General features: G+C 50.3%; 1 protein-coding gene across 5 annotated transcripts in view; it reads right to left on the minus strand.

Moving 5' to 3' along the window:
• Positions 1 to 17886, minus strand: part of SNAPC4 (small nuclear RNA activating complex polypeptide 4) — a 43539-nt gene extending 25653 nt beyond the window's left edge. For 4 of the 5 annotated variants that reach the window (XR_014028000.1, XR_014028001.1, XM_081339754.1 and 1 more), the window contains exons 1-8: positions 17858 to 17886; positions 16476 to 16619; positions 8455 to 8495; positions 7238 to 7396; positions 4163 to 4288; positions 1362 to 1440; positions 796 to 877; positions 115 to 219 (exon numbers count right to left, since the gene is read on the minus strand). Coding sequence is in view for 3 of the 5 variants with exons in the window: in XM_081339754.1 (XP_081195880.1) it covers positions 115 to 219; positions 796 to 877; positions 1362 to 1440; positions 4163 to 4288; positions 7238 to 7396; positions 8455 to 8495; positions 16476 to 16608 (725 nt within the window). In the remaining 2 variants the exon portion in view is untranslated. Of the gene's footprint in view, positions 1 to 114; positions 220 to 795; positions 878 to 1361; positions 1441 to 4162; positions 4289 to 7237; positions 7397 to 8454; positions 8496 to 8662; positions 9331 to 16475; positions 16620 to 17857 lie in introns of those variants that run through there. The other variant, XM_081339755.1, reaches the window with a different exon arrangement.
• Positions 17887 to 18455: the final 569 nt, after the last annotated feature.

Raw genomic sequence — 18455 nt, forward strand, 5'->3', positions numbered from 1 at the left:
TCCTCCTCCGATTCCTCAGACTCAACTGCTGGGAGCACAGGTTAACACTGAATCACAAAAGAACCGTAGAGTTTCCTCAGTACTGGATTCGCTAGCCGAACGGCTGAAACTTACTTGATTTCATTCATTTCACGTTCCGTTTCCTGGATCTGCTTCGCCAAGATCTGCTTTTCCATCTCATCCCTGGATTTCTCCCATTTTTCATTCAGATACTCAACCCTGTGGAAAGAGTTAGAAATGATCTGGGCAGAGGCACAAAAAACAGAGGTGGAAACAGTCCCTTGCCACAAGCTGGGTGACCTGAGCCGCCTCGTCCCTTCGCATTTTCCAGTCGTGTTACAAAATTCACCTCAGGGGGTACAACCACAGCCTTGGGGGGACAGATCAATCGGGCCTAGGCAGATTCTAGGATGCCCTGAGTTTGTATGTTGGGGAACCCACTTCGAAGAGCAGCTTGGAGAACAGGAAGAGTGCATCTGAAGCTCTAAAGCCAGCTTGTCTGTGCCGCGGCGAAGAAACAAAAGATTCTCGCCACGAGGCTGGGATTGTCTTCATCAGGAGTAGCTGCCGCCCCAAAGTTAGACGTGTTTCCTAGACCGAGAAAGTCTGCCTGCTGTGGCTCCTTTTACGATCTCTCCAAAGTATAAGGACACCCCAGTGCAACTGAATAAATCTCCCTCTAATTAAAGAAAACCCAAGTAGGCGGAAAGCGCAACTTGTTCTGGTCCGGACAATTTGAGGGGGCTATACAAGGTTGTTTCCTCTCGATTCTTAGCAGAAACCAGGAGAACTTACTTCATCAGCTTCGGCTGCAGCAGATGCTGTAAGCGATCGCTCACCACGGCCTGTCGCAGGAGCTGCTTCTCTCGGCTCTTCCCTGAGGAAGAAGTGCAGGGCCGGGGTTTAGGAAAGTGGCGTTGGACGCTCCTTCCTGATGGACCAATCGCAGGATGGAATTCTCAAGGTCTTGGGGGGGGGGAAACTGCTAGTTCTGAACAGGTCCCCACATTTCCTCTTTCTCAGGGAAAGAGGAAGCCCGCCCCCCTGGCCAGTGTCTCACAGGCCTTTTGCAAGAAAACCAAGGAATCCCTTGTGCAACGCGCTTAAAAGAGGGGATGGGCAGGGCAAGTCCTCAGTTTAAAACCATCTGCTTAGCGCCCGTTCAAAGTTAGGACGGCACAAAAAATTAACTTAAAACCGGTCCTCGCACTTAACAGTCGTGGCGGCCTCCCCGGCCACCTGATCCATATTCAGATGCTCGGCAGCTAGCATCTATTTACCCCGGTTACAAAGACGCTAAGGTCATGTGCGACCCACGTTCTCTTTCCCCACCGAACGGTCCCTTTACCGTAGACCCTTACATTTGATAGTGATCAGCTCCTCGAATGACTTGATGCCTTGCCTGGCCTTTTCTCGAGCATCGTTGTTGGCGGGGGGGCCCTGGGGAAAAAGATCCGGCACGTTTGTTCCACTTCCCATTTCAATCCCTGCCATAGGACAACTGCTGTTCCTGGGGACTTTTCCAGGGAAGGAGAGACTCTGATCAAAGGAGTTCAGGAAAAACGAACCCCAATCACAGAAGAGAGTGTGGGTGAGTTGCGTGGCACAGACCAGCGTAATCCTGTTACGAAGGACACCTGGGAAGGGGACCTTAGATATGGCTGACGTTTTTCCCCCCTGTCTTAACAAAAACTGAGAACTATCGCTTGGAGAAGAACAGAAAACACCACCAAAAAAATCTGACTTCCATATGAACGGAGAAGCAAACCAGGGAAGCTAGAAATTGCCAAGGTCTACAAGACTTGGTTAAGGGACGCGGTGGCTCAGTGGGTTAGGACGCCGAGCTTGTCGATCAGAAGGTCGGCAGTTTGGCGGGTCGAATCCCGAGTGCCGCATAACAGAGTGAGTGCCTGTTACTCGTCCCAGCTTCTGCCAACCTAGCAGTTCGAAAGCACGTCAAAATGCAAGTAGAAAAATAGGGACCACGACGGTGGGAAGGTAACAGCATTCCATGTGCATCTAGTCATGCTGGCCACATGACCATGGAAATGTCCTCGGATAAGTGCTGGCTCTTTGGCTTTGAAACGGAGATGAGCACCGGCCCCTAGAGTCGGAAACGACTAGCACGCATGTGCAGGGGAACCTTTACCTTTACCATACAAGACTTGGTTACTTGAGAGACCACCTGTCTCTCACAGTAGCTGCCTTCCACTCTAAACTGGCAGGGTGGGCATGCTCTGTGCTCCTTCAATTGGCATTGTCAGGTCCACCGTTAGTACTTTGGTGTCCTGCCATCGTGCCGAGGGGGAATGGCATGCTTGGGATTTCTCTGCTCCTGCTGTTCGCTGGGGACTTAGGGAGGGGGACTGTCTTCGGAGACGGGATGAACTCCTTCCCAGCCAGTTTTCGCCAGACTCCAAGGCCGTCATGCCCTGAGGGTGAATGGTTACGTGCCTGGCACCTTAGTGTTCTCAAAACATCTTCTCAGCACCGTATTTGGCCGCCAGAAAAGCGTCCATCAAGCCAGAATCCTGGGCCTGCGTGAGCCCCACTCCAACTGCATCCCAGCATTGGGATGAAGAAGGCCCACCATTCCCCATTATTCGGGCAATTCAGCCGAGCAATCATCCTTACAAGATACTTCTCCCCTCTGCCAGGGCTGCGAAAAAGTGCAGGGTTTGCAAGCCGAATGTCGGGATGCCAGAAACCGCCTGTCAACAGACTACAGTTTCTGTTGCTTAGCAACAGTTCAAATTTGCAGCGGATCCCACAAATGGGACCCAGATTCAAAATTCTGATGGGTTTTGAAACTTAACCTTCTCTTTATTATTAATTTGCTTTTCTTCCTGTTAACTATTTTGTCATCTAAATAGCGTGTAGCTGGCAGGTTAATAATCTGCAAATAGAACCGGTATGTTAAAATTTGGGGGGGGGGTCTGTTTTGCAAGGGATGGGAAACTCATATTGTTGCAATATATTAATCAGTATTCAACTGGAGGGATAATATGTGTACATGTGTTAAGTCTTTGTAATGCGTGTCCCCAAGGTGCTTTTTCACGCGGCACCTGGACTTTCTTCATTTTTCTTTGAAATCATCTCATTCCTCATTCAAAAAGCTTCTTCGGCCCTTTTTAATGCACTTTTTAGATATCCCGTTTGTGTGTTTTTCTTTAATTTTTTTGGAGTTTAGCTTTTTTGGAATAAAAGAAAAGAGACAAAAAAAATCTGACATCTGTCTCTCCCGCCTCGCACCCTGTGATCACGTGACCATATATATATATATACATATATACATACATACATACATACATATAAAAAAATGTGGTGACCCACTTTATGAACAAAATTGTGGGCTCAGTTGCAGTCATAAGTTGAGGACTGCCTGAATGAAGCAAATGGCAGGGATTGGGAAACCAAAATAATTGCTTTAGGCTTTGCGTAGGATCTCCAGATTCCACCCGACTTGACTGCATCCAGGTTCTCTCAATAAAAGTTTTTTGGATTCAACTCAGCGGATTCAAGAGTCTTAATTTCCTGAGGGCCCGACTAGGGCAGGTCTGGCAGCAGTCTACTGGGACCCTGGAAGATCACCTTCTCCAGAGTAGCACCTGCCTCTAGAATGGTTTTTTCCTCCCGAGATCCCGATCCTCACTCTACTGTTGTTCAGAAGACCTGAATCTTCTCCCAGGCCTTGGGTGAGTGAGATGGACACCCCTGGCTTTATCACACTTTTCTTTTCTATGACCCAGTTGTAATCTGATTGCTGTGAGCCAGGGGTGTCAAACTCAATTTCACTGAGGGCCGCATCAGCATTGCGGTTGCCCTCAAGGGGCCGGGTGGGCGTGGCCTACTGGGTGGGCATGGCTAGAGTGCGTATGGCCTACTGGGTGGGCGTGGCCAACTCTACATCGTTCGCATCAAGGGTGCCTATGGCGGCCTGGGCAGGAGTGGGACAGATGTGAGGGTCTCTGGGCCAGGGCCAAGGGAGTGGGGGCCGTTCCCTCACTGTTTCCAGGATGGCTTCGCGGGCCGCATGAAACCACTTCGCGGGCCGGATCCGGCCCCCGGGCCTTGTGTTTGACATGTCTGCTGTGGGCCACCCAGAGATGTTTGGAGCCGGGCAGCATTCAAGCTGAATAAGTTATTAGAATGTAATACTTACAATCCCTGATGTTTTGTCCTTAAAATATGGCTTCATAAAATGGCCCAAAAACATATTTGCTGGCAAGGATTTCCCGTCACTTGATTTCACCCCTTTTGTTCCGGCCAGCTCCCAGGTGAGTTTTTCCTGCAGGGCATTCACAAACAGAAAAGCGTCCATCAAGCCAGAATCCTGGGCCTGCGTGAGCCCCACTCCAACTGCATCCCAGCATTGGGATGAAGAAGGCCCACCATTCCCCATTATTCGGGCAATTCAGCCGAGCAATCATCCTTACAAGATACTTCTCCCCTCTGCCAGGGCTGCGAAAAAGTGCAGGGTTTGCAAGCCGAATGTCGGGATGCCAGAAACCGCCTGTCAACAGACTACAGTTTCTGTTGCTTAGCAACAGTTCAAATTTGCAGCGGATCCCACAAATGGGACCCAGATTCAAAATTCTGATGGGTTTTGAAACTTAACCTTCTCTTTATTATTAATTTGCTTTTCTTCCTGTTAACTATTTTGTCATCTAAATAGCGTGTAGCTGGCAGGTTAATAATCTGCAAATAGAACCGGTATGTTAAAATTTGGGGGGGGGGGGGTCTGTTTTGCAAGGGATGGGAAACTCATATTGTTGCAATATATTAATCAGTATTCAACTGGAGGGATAATATGTGTACATGTGTTAAGTCTTTGTAATGCGTGTCCCCAAGGTGCTTTTTCACGCGGCACCTGGACTTTCTTCATTTTTCTTTGAAATCATCTCATTCCTCATTCAAAAAGCTTCTTCGGCCCTTTTTAATGCACTTTTTAGATATCCCGTTTGTGTGTTTTTCTTTAATTTTTTTGGAGTTTAGCTTTTTTGGAATAAAAGAAAAGAGACAAAAAAAATCTGACATCTGTCTCTCCCGCCTCGCACCCTGTGATCACGTGACCATATATATATATATATACATATATACATACATACATACATACATATAAAAAAATGTGGTGACCCACTTTATGAACAAAATTGTGGGCTCAGTTGCAGTCATAAGTTGAGGACTGCCTGAATGAAGCAAATGGCAGGCAAAACTGAAAGGCCAGTTGCTGACTTGCCACTGAGCAACTAATGCGTACATCCAATAACACAATTGCTCTGTCCCTGGATGAAAAGTTGCCAGTCAGTCATTAACCAGCCTTTTAAAGGCACTTTCAGAATGGACTTATCCTTTCTCAAATCTACATTTTGACTCAAAAGGATGCTGATCAGCAAGCCAAAAAAAAAGGGAGGGGGGATCCACAACAATGAGAAATGAGTGATGGAAAGATCGGATCCTGTTAAATGTAGGTGAGAAATTATAATGTGAGGGGGGGGAAGGAGGAGTGGGCTTGTGTGAGGAAGGTCCCGCCACACCTCGTCTAGAGCCGTTAGATAGCTCTGATCCCCATTAAACCTATGAAATGGGCAGGCTGTGAAAAGATGAGCATGACAAGCTTGGAAAACTGCATGCTGCTTCAGATTTTTTTTTCCCCCCCTTGGGTTGCCTACAGAACCGGGGAGAGGAGTGGGGAAGAATGGAATGTGTGTTGCAGTTGTGGAGCTGCAGGATCGTGCATGAGTCTGTTTTGGAAACTGAAGTTTCTTTCTCATACTTGTCTGGAGCTTAATTGGGTCATGTCACCCACACTGTTCTGAAGGGAGTTGCTGTACTTTTTAATATGCTGCTACTGCGCCAATTTAATCAGAGCTGACTTTCGGCTCATTAGTGCCAGTATGCTATGCTCAATAAAGCCTTGCATATAGAAGCAGGGGCCTTCTCACTTGGCCCTTTGATGACTGGTGGACTTCAACTCCCAGAATTCCTCAGTCGGCCATTTTGATGAAACTGCGGGCTTGGATCCAGACCAGGGGCCTTCCAACTTGGCCCTTTGATGACTTGTGGACTTCAACTCCCAGAATTCCTCAGCCAGCCATGGGGAGTGCTGATGGAACAACTGGCTTGCTACTGCAATGTATTTTGCAGATCTCCTTCATGAGAGTTTGATATATTTTGCATACATCCTTCATCGAGTTTGATATATTTTGCATACATCCTTCATCGAGTTTGATATATTTTGCAGATATCCTTCATGACACTTTGATATACTGCCCTAAAACGTACACCACCTTAAAAGTAGGGCAAAACAGCCTCCCCATAATGAACCCACCAAGGCCCCCAATCTTCCTGCCAGAAACCTCCATGTTGTGATTCAGGGTCAGCCTGTGGGTTCGGCAGTTGGGACGACTCAGAGGAGGAGGGGGGTGCTGAAGAGCTTGCTGAGGGGGTTGAAGATCTTGCTGATGAGAGCCCTCAGCCAGGCCCCTCCCACCTGGTCACCACAGAGACCCAGCTGTGTGAGCCTGACAGCGTGGATGAAGATGACCCACAGCTGGCCCTGTTCAAGGACGCCCGACGCAGGAGGCAGTCAATCAGGAGTAAACAGAGGAAGGCAATGGGGCACCTCAGAAGGAGGCAGAGAGAAGCCATGCCCTGAACTGTATAAAAGGGGAATGCGTGGGAGGGCAGGTTTGCTGAAGGCAACCGCTTGAATAGTTCCTGTTTCATAGCTCCTGTTTCATGGTTGGCGTCTTGTTTGCTCTGTTTTATGTTAATAAATGTGGCAGGCTTAATTCCAGCCTCTTGCCGTTTGTAAAGGGGTTGTCCCTGCTTTTTCTGCAGGGCCGGTAGCAGGCTGGTACAGAACACTCCAAAACTAATCCAATGAGGTAGAAAAACAGCCCGTCTTGGCAACAGTTCCCAGCCAGCACTGCAACTCATCCTCAACTGCCCTGCTAGATTATGGCTTTGCCTTTTCAAGTGAAGAAAACGGCGCTGTTCCGTTTTTTGTTTACCCTAACATTAAACTCAGCCCATCTAAACCAGGGGTCTTCCAACTTGGCCCTTTCATGACTTCTTGCCTGGCTGAGGAAGTCTGGGAGTTGAAGTCCACAAGTCATAAAAGGGCCAACTTGGGAAGAGCCCTGCGTTAAAGAGATTGCACTGTCTCAAAGCACTGCAGGAGGTGAGGCTTTTGCGCTGTGTCCCCCGAGGTCCTTGCACAGAGTTAACTCACCTGCTGCTTTTTATTTTGGGCAAGGAGAGTGTTGATCTCTTCAATCTTCTCCTGAATCACTTCCTGATAAACCAGGTTCATCTGGAGGCAGGTTTCTGGAGTCTGGGGCAGTTCCTCATCTTCCTCAGCCTCACCTTTCTCCCCACCTGGGTCCACCTCCTGAGACAGAAAAAAGGGAAATAAAGCTAGAAAATTGTTGTTGCTGAAAACAAGAAACCCCTCTAAATAAACATGTTAAGCTCAAGGGCCGCAGGATGCCAAAAAAAAATTACATTATGTTGTTATACTGTATTATTAGTCGATGTAAGATGGTGAGAAATAAAATATATTCAAATAGATAAGACCTGTATCCTGAACATTAGATTTTGTATTGAATTGTGATAAAGGGAACTTTGGTTATTTAAAACTTGGAAATTAAATGTTAATGGGAAACTAAAAAATGGGAAAAACTAATTAGGACATTGACTTTTTTTTACAAAGATTGAATGTTAAAATAACCAGGATACGTATAAACTAAAAAGTATTGATAAATGTAAGAAAGCTATTTTTATTTAATTGATATAATATGAATTGGATTAGTTTGATTGTGAGACAGCAAATACTAAGGGGAAAAGAGAGGAAATATTTAATGTAATAGTTTGAGACTTGTACTAAAGATACTTGTATGTTATTGAATTACCGATTAACTCAGCCGCCACATTGCTTTTTAAATATTTAAATGTAAAATTAGAAAATAAAACTTCAAAAAAAAATTACATTACGTGACTACAGCTTCATTTGTTTTTTCCATCTCTTGCTATTATTTCAATGCTATGTATTATTTATCTTTAATCATTAGAATCCAAGGAGTTTAACTACGGTTTTTGTTATTTAACTGTGTTATAAGTGTAATTTAAGAGTCAGTTGCATAGTTTTGTTCTGAAGCCCTCTTCTGAATGGAAAGCCTGGAAATCGGCTGGATGCAGAATTGGCTGTACATTTAAAATCTCGAATATTAATAATAAGAGGCCAAGATGTCCTACAAAAGGCCGCTAAATCAACGAGAAACTCGGCTTTCTCCCAATAGTTCTAGCCATCGCATTGCTTCCTTTCTTTTAGTCATGCCTGTATTTCTATAAAGACGAGCGTTCGAAAGGAAAACGTGCCCAGAAGTGCAACATTATTCAAAGGCAGCCCCTCCCAACTTCCTACGGCAGGATTTCAACTTGGTTACTTGCCACGTCAAGTTGAGTATCAGATTCATCCTCTTCCAGGTCATCTGATGAGAGAAGATAGAAATGTGAGAGAAAGAAAGATTCCAATTATTTATTTAAGTTTATACGCAGCCCATCTCGCAGTTTGGGCGACTTGCAATGTAAAGATCACTTGGAAAAAGGTAACTTGTTTTGCGGAGACCGCGTATGGTGTTCAGGAAGCCCATTTTACCTATAGTTTACAAGTGATCCTTAAGAGAACTGTTCTCTAGTTTCCGTAATAATTAACGGTGCTGTGACGTCCTGCTAACTTCCACCAGTGTTCATTGACAGCCACGAAAGGCTTCTGGGGAAAAATAATAATAAATGTCCCCAGGCTAGCAAAACCTTACTAGCTTGTTGCAAACAATCCTTCACCATTTTATTAAGAGTCACTGTTTGGGTTTAAAAAAAAAACTGAGTTCCTATCGGCAGTTTAAACCATGAGAGAAGCCCCAGTAGTAACGCTTAAAAGTATGAAAATAGATCTATTCTTACACTGTCCTGCTTACAGCTATCCAATGCTGCTCTGTGCAAAGTTTTAGGTTTACAGTGCCTGGTCAGTTTCCAAGGAAACCCAACACAAAGTAAAGCAAAAAAACAACAACAACCACAGCCTGTCCCTCCAAGTTGCAGCACTCCAAGTTCAGCAGGCAAAACTAATATGAACAAAGGTATTTATTTATTTATTCGGTTTATATACTGCCCTATTCCCAAAGGACTCAGGGCGGTTTACAAGGCAAAATTTAAAAACAATCCAATATAAAATTAAAATAAATTAAAATAAATTAAATTAAGTCTGGCCACAAAAATAGAACCCAAGTCAACAAAATAATTATGTAGCTTTATGGTAGAGCAGACGTCCCCAACCGTGGGCACTTTATGACTTGTGGACTTCAACTCCCAGAATTCCTCAGTCCACAAGTCATCACAAGTCATAGGGGACCCCTATGGTAGAGCTTTTACCACTGTCCTTTAGGACGCTGAGCTTGTCGATCAGAAGGTCGGCAGTTTGGCGGGTCGAATCCCGAGTGCCGCGTAGCAGAGTGAGCGCCTGTTACTCGTCCCAGCTTCTGCCAACCTAGCAGTTCGAAAGCACGTAAAAATGCAAGTAGAAAAATAGGGACCACTACGGTGGGAAGGTAACAGCGTTCCGTGCGCCTTTGGCGTCTAGTCATGCCGGCCACATGACCACGGAGACGTCCTCGGACAAGCGCTGGCTCTTCGGCTTTGAAACGGAGATGAGCACCGGCCCCTAAAGTCGGAAACGACTAGCACGCATGTGCGGGGGAACCTTTACCTTTATATGTAATACATCTGTGGCCTTTACGAGTATCCTCACTCCTTCTTTAGCGAAATTCTGTCTCAACCACCAGATTGCTAAGCAAAATGACTGAGAGACAGACACTGCCAAGATTGCTGGTGGTTGCTGCCGTCTCCTTCCGACAGTTTTCTCATACAGATTTTTTTTTATTACCGTTCATTATCATCATATCCAAGATCACCGCAGACGGGGACTGTAGCCAAAAAATTAAAAGACGTTTGCTGCTGAGGAGGAAAGCCATGGCAAATCTAGACAGCACACTAAAAAGCAGACACATCACCCTGCCAACAAATGTGTGTATAGTCAAGGCTATGGTCTTCCCAGTTGCAATGTATGGCTGTGAAAGTTGGACCATAAGAAAAGCTGAGCGCCAAAGAATTGAGGCCTTTGAACTGTGGTGCTGGTGTTCTGAACCAGCCCTCTTCTCGCACCCCTAATCAAAAGAAGAGTCTGGAAAGCGTCCAAGGCTAAAAGGCTTCTGCCAAGATTTAATTACGCAGTTAACAAAAACACAAGAGCTTGTCTTCTCAAGCGGGAAAAGTTGCTTTCAGCAACCAGCCCCTCCCCAAACACTTCTTTTATAGAGAGCTCAGGGCGTGGTCTCCCTGTGCCTCCTCCCGAGGAGTCCCATAGTCTTTCTTTGTTTGTCCCTGCTCGTCTGCCTCCTGCGTCGGGCGTCCTTGAACAGGGCCAGCTGTGGGTCGTCATCCTCCGCACTCTCGGGCTCACACAGCTGAGAAGAGGTCCCCGGCTGAGGGCTCTGCAAAGCCTCCAAATCATCATCATCAGCCGGTTCGTTTCCCTCCTCCCCCACATCTGAGTCCTCCGATACATCGGAGCCGGCTGTCGGACCCACAGGCTGGCCCTGAGTCACAACACTATCCCGCACCGCAGGGCCCTTCCCCCGGGTCTGCCGATCCGGATGCGGTCGGGATGGGAACTGTTCGTGAAAAGCAGTCACCAACGCAGGGGCATGAACGGCGGTCGCGTCTTCCCATGTGAAGTCCTCCGGCCCGTACCCTTTCCACTCGATCAGGTACTGGAAGCGACCTTTCAGCCAGCAGGAATCCCTGATGCTGGCGACCTCGTACTCGGGGGTGCTGTCTCCATCACGAGTTCCTGATGGTGGAGGTTCCGCCTGGCGAAGTGGACAGGCCGGTCGTTCGGGGACCAGCAAGGACCGATGGAAGACGGGGTGCACGCGCAGGGAATGTGGCAGAGTTAAACGATAGGCGACCGGGTTGATGACGGCCTCGACTGGGAACGGTCCAAGGTAACGGTGGTCCAGCTTCCTCGCCGGCCGAGTGGATGGCAGGTTCCTGGTGGACAGCCAGACCCGATCCCCCACCGATAGTGGAGGCGTATCCCTTCTCGACCGATCGGCGAACCTCTTGTAGTCGGCCTTGGCCTTCTCCAGCTGCCGTCGCACCAACCGATGGATCGCCTGTAACTCCGCCATGAATTCGTTCGCTGCCGGCTCCGGTGAGTCCACGGGAGAAAGGGGGAAAAAACCGGGGGTGATAACCCACATTGGCCAAGAACGGTGTCATCTGCGTGGAGGTGTGCTGCGAGTTGTTAAAGGCAAACTCGGCTATGGCCAAATAGTCCACCCAATTGTCCTGCTGCAGGTTAACGTAGCAGCGCAGATACTGCTCTAAAATGCCGATGACCTTCTCGGTACCCCCGTCGGTCTGAGGATGATGCGCGGACGAGAGGCAAACCTTAATGTCCAACGCCCGCATCAACTCCTGCCAGAAGCGGGCTGTAAACTGGGCCCCCCTATCGGAGACGACTCTATCGGGAAGGCCGTGCAGCCGGAACACCTGTTGGATGAACATGCGACTAGTGGCGCGAGCTGACGGTAAGCCGCGACAGGGGATGAAGTGCGCCATCTTGGTCAACATGTCCACCACCACAAACACTGTCGTGAAGCCGGAGGATGGGGGTAGATCCGTCAGAAAGTCCATGGACACAGCCCCCCAGGGTCTCTTGGGCGTTGGCAAAGGCTGCAGTAAACCAGGCGGGGCCCCTGTCGCTGACTTGGCCTGCCTGCATGGGACGCAGGAGGTGACATAAGACTGGACATCGTGTCGGACTCGGGGCCACCAGAAGGTACGGGAGACCAGGTTCAGAGTCTTGAACAGGCCAAAATGCCCCGCAGCCGGGTTATCATGACATTGGCTGAGGACGAGTCCCCTGAGTGGCCCTCCTGGAACATAGAGCCGGTCACGATAATACAGGAGTCCATCCGTGACCGACCAAGGCGAATCTGGCCCCACCTCTTCCTTCCGCTGAGCCACCCACGCCTCCTGCTGCTGCGCCTCCCGGATCCGAGCCCGTATATCCACCGGCTCCCGCACCGCAGCAAAAGACTCGACGGGGATCACTGTCCTGGGCGGAAGCTTGTCTTCCACTCGGGTGTACTCGGGCTTCCTGGACAGAGCGTCCGCTCTCTGGTTGTGCCCGCTTGGTATGTACCGCACCCGGAAGTCAAACCTCGCAAAGAAGAGGGACCACCGGATCTGGCGTTGGTTCAAATTCCGAGCGGTCTGCAGGCTTTCCAGATTCTTGTGGTCCGTCCGGACCTCGATCTGATGCCGCGCCCCCTCCAGATGATGCCTCCAAGCCTCGAACGCTGCCTTGATGGCCAGCAGCTCCTTCTCCCAGATGGTATAGTTGCGCTCCGAGGGGTTCAATTTCCGAGAGTGATACGCGCAAGGGAAAAGGGTACCGTTGGGCGTCGCTGCCTGGAGTAACACGGCCCCAATGGCAATGTCGGAGGCGTCCGCCTCCACGACAAACGGCCGTTGCGGGTCAGGATGCTTCAAGATGGGCTCCTTCATGAAGGCGTCCTTCAAAGCTTGGAACGCCTGTTGTTCGGGGGCGTTCCACTGGAACCGAGTCTTCTTCTGCAGGAGCCGGGTGAGGGGGGCTGTCAAGGCAGCAAAGCCAGGGATGAATGTCCGATAGTAGTTGGCAAATCCAAGAAGTCGCTGAACATCCTTCACGCGACGCGGGGGTTGCCAACTCTGCAACGACTCAACTTTACTTGGATCCATGGCGATGCCCTCAGGAGAAATGCGGTGGCCCAAGAAATCAATGGTCACCTGGTAGAACTGGCACTTCTCCAACTTGGCAAACAGCCGATGTTTCCGGAGGCGCTGCAGGACCTGACGGAGATGCTGTTGATGCACTTCACGCGACGGGGAGTAAATCAGGATGTCGTCCAGGTAAATCACAACAAACTGGTCCAACAGATCCCGAAAGATGTCGTTCATAAAATGCTGAAACACAGCGGGGGCGTTGGTCAGGCCAAACGGCATCACCGTGTACTCGAAATGTCCATAGCGAGTACCAAACGCCGTCTTCCACTCATCACCCGGCCGAACCCTGACGAGGTTGTAAGCTCCACGCAGGTCCAGTTTCGTGAAGATCTTAGCCTCCCGGAGTCGGTCCAAGAGCTCGGGGATGAGGGGCAGCGGGTAGCGGTTACGCACCGTGATGGCATTGAGTTTCCGGTAGTCACAGCAAAGCCGTAACTCGCCCGACTTCTTTTTGACGAAGAGCACGGGCGCAGACACTGGCGAGGACGAGGGCCGGATGAATCCACGAGCCAAGTTCTTTGTCAGGAAGTCCCGCAATGCAGCCAACTCGGGCTCCGACATGGAGTACAAACGCCCCACTGGGAGAGGCGCATCAGGGACTAGGTCAATGGAGCAGTCGTAGGGCCTGTGCGGGGGTAATTGGTCCGCCTCTGACTCGCTGAACACGTCAGCAAAGTCGGACAGTTCGGGAGGCAAGGAAACCCCTGGGGAACCCTCCACCTGGCCGGCACAGATATGGCGGGTGTGGTCCACGCACTGCAAACTTGGGAAGGTGACCAAGTTCTGAGACCAATAGATCTGTGGATCATGCGCCCGGAGCCACGCCAGTCCCAAGACCACGGGGAAGTGCAGATCCGAAGTGACGTAGAACTGAATGGCCTCCACATGGGTACTGATGGCCATACACACGGGTTGCGTGGCGGCCGTGATAGGCCCGGACAGGAGCACTCGACCATCGATGGTCTCCACAAGCATGGGCGGATCCACTGAACACTGGGGAACAGCCCATTTGGCCACAAAGGCCGAATCCATAAAGTTAGTGGTAGCCCCAGAGTCAATTAAGGCATGGACCGGAATCCCCTCTGGCTTGCCAGGGAGGATCAGTCGTGCCTCCAAAATCAAATGCCGTGGAGGTTCACAGGCACCGTCGGAACGGCGTCGCTCGGCGTGATCGTTGTGGGTCGCCCGATCTTTCACACCGTCTAGATCGGGCTCGGGCCGTTTCCCGATAGCAAAGCAGGGGACTTTCTCGGGGCAGGCTTGGTCACTGACGCCCGCTGACGCTTCTTCGGGCAAGAAGCAGCCAAATGTCCAGGGTCCCCACAGTAAAAACACAACCCCTCCGATCGTCGTCTGTCCATTTCCGTCACCGATAGACGGGACCTGGCGGCACCCAGCTCCATTGGCTCCTCCCTCTGGACTGGGGGCTCACGCACAACAGGGGCGGCAGGGGTCTGTGGGGTGGCACGGCGACTCTTACGCTGCTGCAGCCGGGCATCGATCCGCAGACAAAGATGGATCAGCCCATTCAGGTCTGAGGGAATGTCCACGCGGGCCAGCTCATCCAACATCTCCTCTGACAAGCCATCCTGAAAGGCATCCACGAGCGCAGCCTCATTCCAGGCGGAATCCTGGCTAAGCAGCCGGAAATCGCTGATATAGACCTGTAGAGGGCGCTGACCCTGCCTCAAAGCTTTCAGGCGTCGGGTGGCAGTCTGCGCCTTAATCGGGTCCTCGTACATGAGGCGCATATGGTCACAAAACCCCCCAAAGTTATCCAACAAAGGGCTAGGCTGTGCCAACAGAGGCGTGCCCCAACGAGCTGCATCTCCCGACAGAAGGCTCAACACGAATCCCACCTTATCTCGGTCAGTGGGGAAATCAGCTGCTCTCACGCTGATATAAAGCTGGCATTGTCCCAGGAAGGCAGGAAACAGTTCTGGATTACCAGCAAATTTATCCGGCATAGCTATCTGACATTTCCTCCTGGGTGGGGGGGCAGCATGTACCTGAGCCTGCAGTTGTGCCACCTGAGTGGCCAGCAAGGTGAGTTGCTGGTTGAGCTGGGCATTCTCGGCAAGAAGCTGCTCCATCGTAGTATTAAGGGGTGGGTGGCTGAAAGCAAACTGTTCTGAACCAGCCCTCTTCTCGCACCCCTAATCAAAAGAAGAGTCTGGAAAGCGTCCAAGGCTAAAAGGCTTCTGCCAAGATTTAATTACGCAGTTAACAAAAACACAAGAGCTTGTCTTCTCAAGCGGGAAAAGTTGCTTTCAGCAACCAGCCCCTCCCCAAACACTTCTTTTATAGAGAGCTCAGGGCGTGGTCTCCCTGTGCCTCCTCCCGAGGAGTCCCATAGTCTTTCTTTGTTTGTCCCTGCTCGTCTGCCTCCTGCGTCGGGCGTCCTTGAACAGGGCCAGCTGTGGGTCGTCATCCTCCGCACTCTCGGGCTCACACAGCTGAGAAGAGGTCCCCGGCTGAGGGCTCTGCAAAGCCTCCAAATCATCATCATCAGCCGGTTCGTTTCCCTCCTCCCCCACATCTGAGTCCTCCGATACATCGGAGCCGGCTGTCGGACCCACAGGCTGGCCCTGAGTCACAACAGCTGGAGAAGACTCCTGCGAGTCCCTTGGACTGCAAGGTGATCAAACCGGTCGGTCCTAGAGATCAACCCTGACTGCTCTTTAGAAGGCCAGATCCTGAAGTTGAAACTCAAATACTTTGGCCACCTAATGAGAAGGAAGGACTCACTGGAGAAGAGCCTCATGCTGGGAAGATTGAGGGCAAGAGAAGAAGGAGGGGACGACAGAGAAGGAGGTGGCTGGATGGAGTCACTGAAGCAGGAGGCGTGAGCCTAAATGGACTCCAGAAGATGGTAGAGGACAGGAAGGCCTGGAGGAACGTTGTCCATGGGGTCGCGATGGGTCAGACACGACTTCGCTAACAACAACAAAATCATCATCATATTTGCAAATGGTTCCTAATCAAGATAGCCATTCCTTAAGGAGTGGCTGCATATGCTGCCTAAGACCTAGGAAGCGAGCAGCATACAAACGTTTGTATAAGGAAAAAGAAATAGAGTTTTCTCTAAAGGAGAGTATTTGTAGCTTAGGGCTGAAGTGAGGAATTCTTGGTGCTCTTTAAGCTTGGTTGTTTTCTAACACCGATGATGCTATCCAGCTTGGGTAATGAAGCGTCTGCCAGAAAACAAGCAAGTTCAGAGAGCAGCAAGGACTTCGCAGTCCTCCTCCTCCAACCCCACTCCATTCTAGCACTGATGATGTTACCCAGTTTGGGTAATGAAACGTCTCCAAGAAAACAAGCAAGCTCAGAGAACACTAGGGACCCATCTCATTTTTATCTCTTGCGGTGTTTTACAATATCATTTAAACGCTGTGGACATCTTTAGACGACTAGCTGTATTATGGAATGCAGTCCATAATACTCAAGGCGCTGCCTCTGGGTTTCTTTCTTTCCTTGGCTCTCCTCCCCACCAAACCGGGGCCCAGTCACAGGAGACCTGTGATGCAGAAAGATCCGAAAAAGCAAGGCGGAGACGTTTCCCCCCCCCCAGGCCGCACCTTCCTCTTCAGAGCCAGATTCCAGGCTGGAGTCCGGCTCTTCAATCCCCTCCGAGGGAATGACCGGGCCCAAAGTCCTCTCCAGCTCTTCAATCTCCCGCCTGATTTTCTCTCGCTCCGCCTCGAGCTCCATCACTGAGGCACCTGCAAACAAGGCAGAAAAGTCGTATAAAAACCAGCCACAGGTATTTCATGTAGACTATAACAGAATATAGAAAATAACGAAATATAGAAGATGGAATGGAATAGGACAGAATAGAAATTAGAATGGAGCAGAACGGAATATTTTATTTATTTTAATTCCATTTATATCCCGCCCTTCTCCGAAGACTCAGGGCGGCTTACAAGCTTAGCAGTAGCCTTCATTCTATGTATATGCCTGCTTGTTAGGGCTTTCACACACACCCCAAGCGGCATTATTACAAAGTCAGCTTAATTGCCCCCAACAATCTGGGCCCTCATTTTACCTACCTCGGAAGGATGGAAGGCTGAGTCAACCTTGAGCCTGGTGGGACTCGAACCTGCACTAATTGCAGGCAGCTGGTCTTACTTAAGGAGGCATTAGCCCACTGCTCCACCAAGGCTCTAATAGAATAGAATAAGAATAAGGCATGGAGTGGAATAACAGATTCGGAAGGGACCTTGGAGGTCTTCTAGTCCAGCCCCCTGCTCGAGCAAGAGCACCTATACCATCTCAGACAAGTGAATGTCCAGTCTCTTCTTAAAAACTTCCAGTGATGGAAGACCCACGATTTCTGGTGGCCAGCTGTTCCACTTGTTAATCGTCCTCACTGTCAAGAGTTGCTTCTTTCCCTGATTAGATCTTGATTCCATCCCTCTGTTAATGCAGCCTAGAACTAACTGTGCTGGCTTTTTTGGCAGCTGGAGCAGACGGCTGGCTCATAGTTACAATTATTTATGCATTGATTTATTAAATCTGTCGCCCCTCTCACTGCCCAAAGCAATCCTGAGCGGCTCGTCAGGCAGCACGTGCTGCATTTTCAATGATCCATTTCACACCTGCTCTCTCTGAACTTGCAGGTGCTTCTGACACGCATAAAGGAAGACCCCACTCGTAACATAAAAGCACCCTGCAAACGTGCAACGTGTACAAGGGAGGGTGTGTGTGTGTGTGTCTCGGTAGGGGCCGAGTTTCTCCTTTGAAAGAGCCCCCCCCCCGGAAAAGCCGCCCAACCCCTCCGGCTGCTGCGTTCACACAACCCATTCGCCGCCGCGGGGCTGGGTCTTGACTCGCGTGTGTGAACCCGGCCCATCCTAGGCTGGCAGAAGAAATCGCAGCTAAGCAAGCCGTGGCTTCCCGTGGGCCTAGCTCCTCGTCCCGAAAGAGGCTGCCCCATCCTGACCTACGACGCGGGCCTCACCTGCTCCAAGCCGCCGCCGCCGCCGAGGAATCGCTTGCAACCCTCAGCCGGAAGCGGGGAACATGCCGGGTAACGGACCAGGAAGTGACGTCACACGCGGGCGAAGGAAGCCGGAATTACTAGAAGAGAGAAAGAGAAAGCCACGCCCACTTCCCCTTTGGAGGCCAACGATCGCCTAAGCTCCACCTTCCTACCCAAGCCTTGGCCAATCCGCTGTTCGCTTTTCTTTTCAAGGCTTCTCCAATCTCCGGCCGCGGATCGCCTGCCCGGCGTCATCCAATAGCGGCGCAAAACGAGGGAGGAAGGGAGGGGGAGGCTTGTAGTAGGAATACGTGACGTCTTGGGACCAGCCAATCAGGAGAAAAAGAAACGGGAGGGGGGGGTGCTATACGAGTGGCGGTAGCCAATGAACGCAATCCGCACGGCGCGCTTTCATACAAAGGGTCGTTCAGTCTGCCCGAGCTCCTGCAGCGGGCGGGCGGTTCGCTGGCGTGCGGGAGCCGGGAAGGTACTGAACTGTAGTGTGGAGGCGCAGCGAACCAGCCTACCTCGCAGGGTTGTTAGGGGAAAAATAGTAGGAGCGCTGCTTCCAGTATTT

The sequence above is a fragment of the Vipera berus genome, assembly GCF_964194415.1.
Source record: "Vipera berus genome assembly, chromosome: 15".
NCBI lineage: Eukaryota > Metazoa > Chordata > Lepidosauria > Squamata > Viperidae > Vipera > Vipera berus.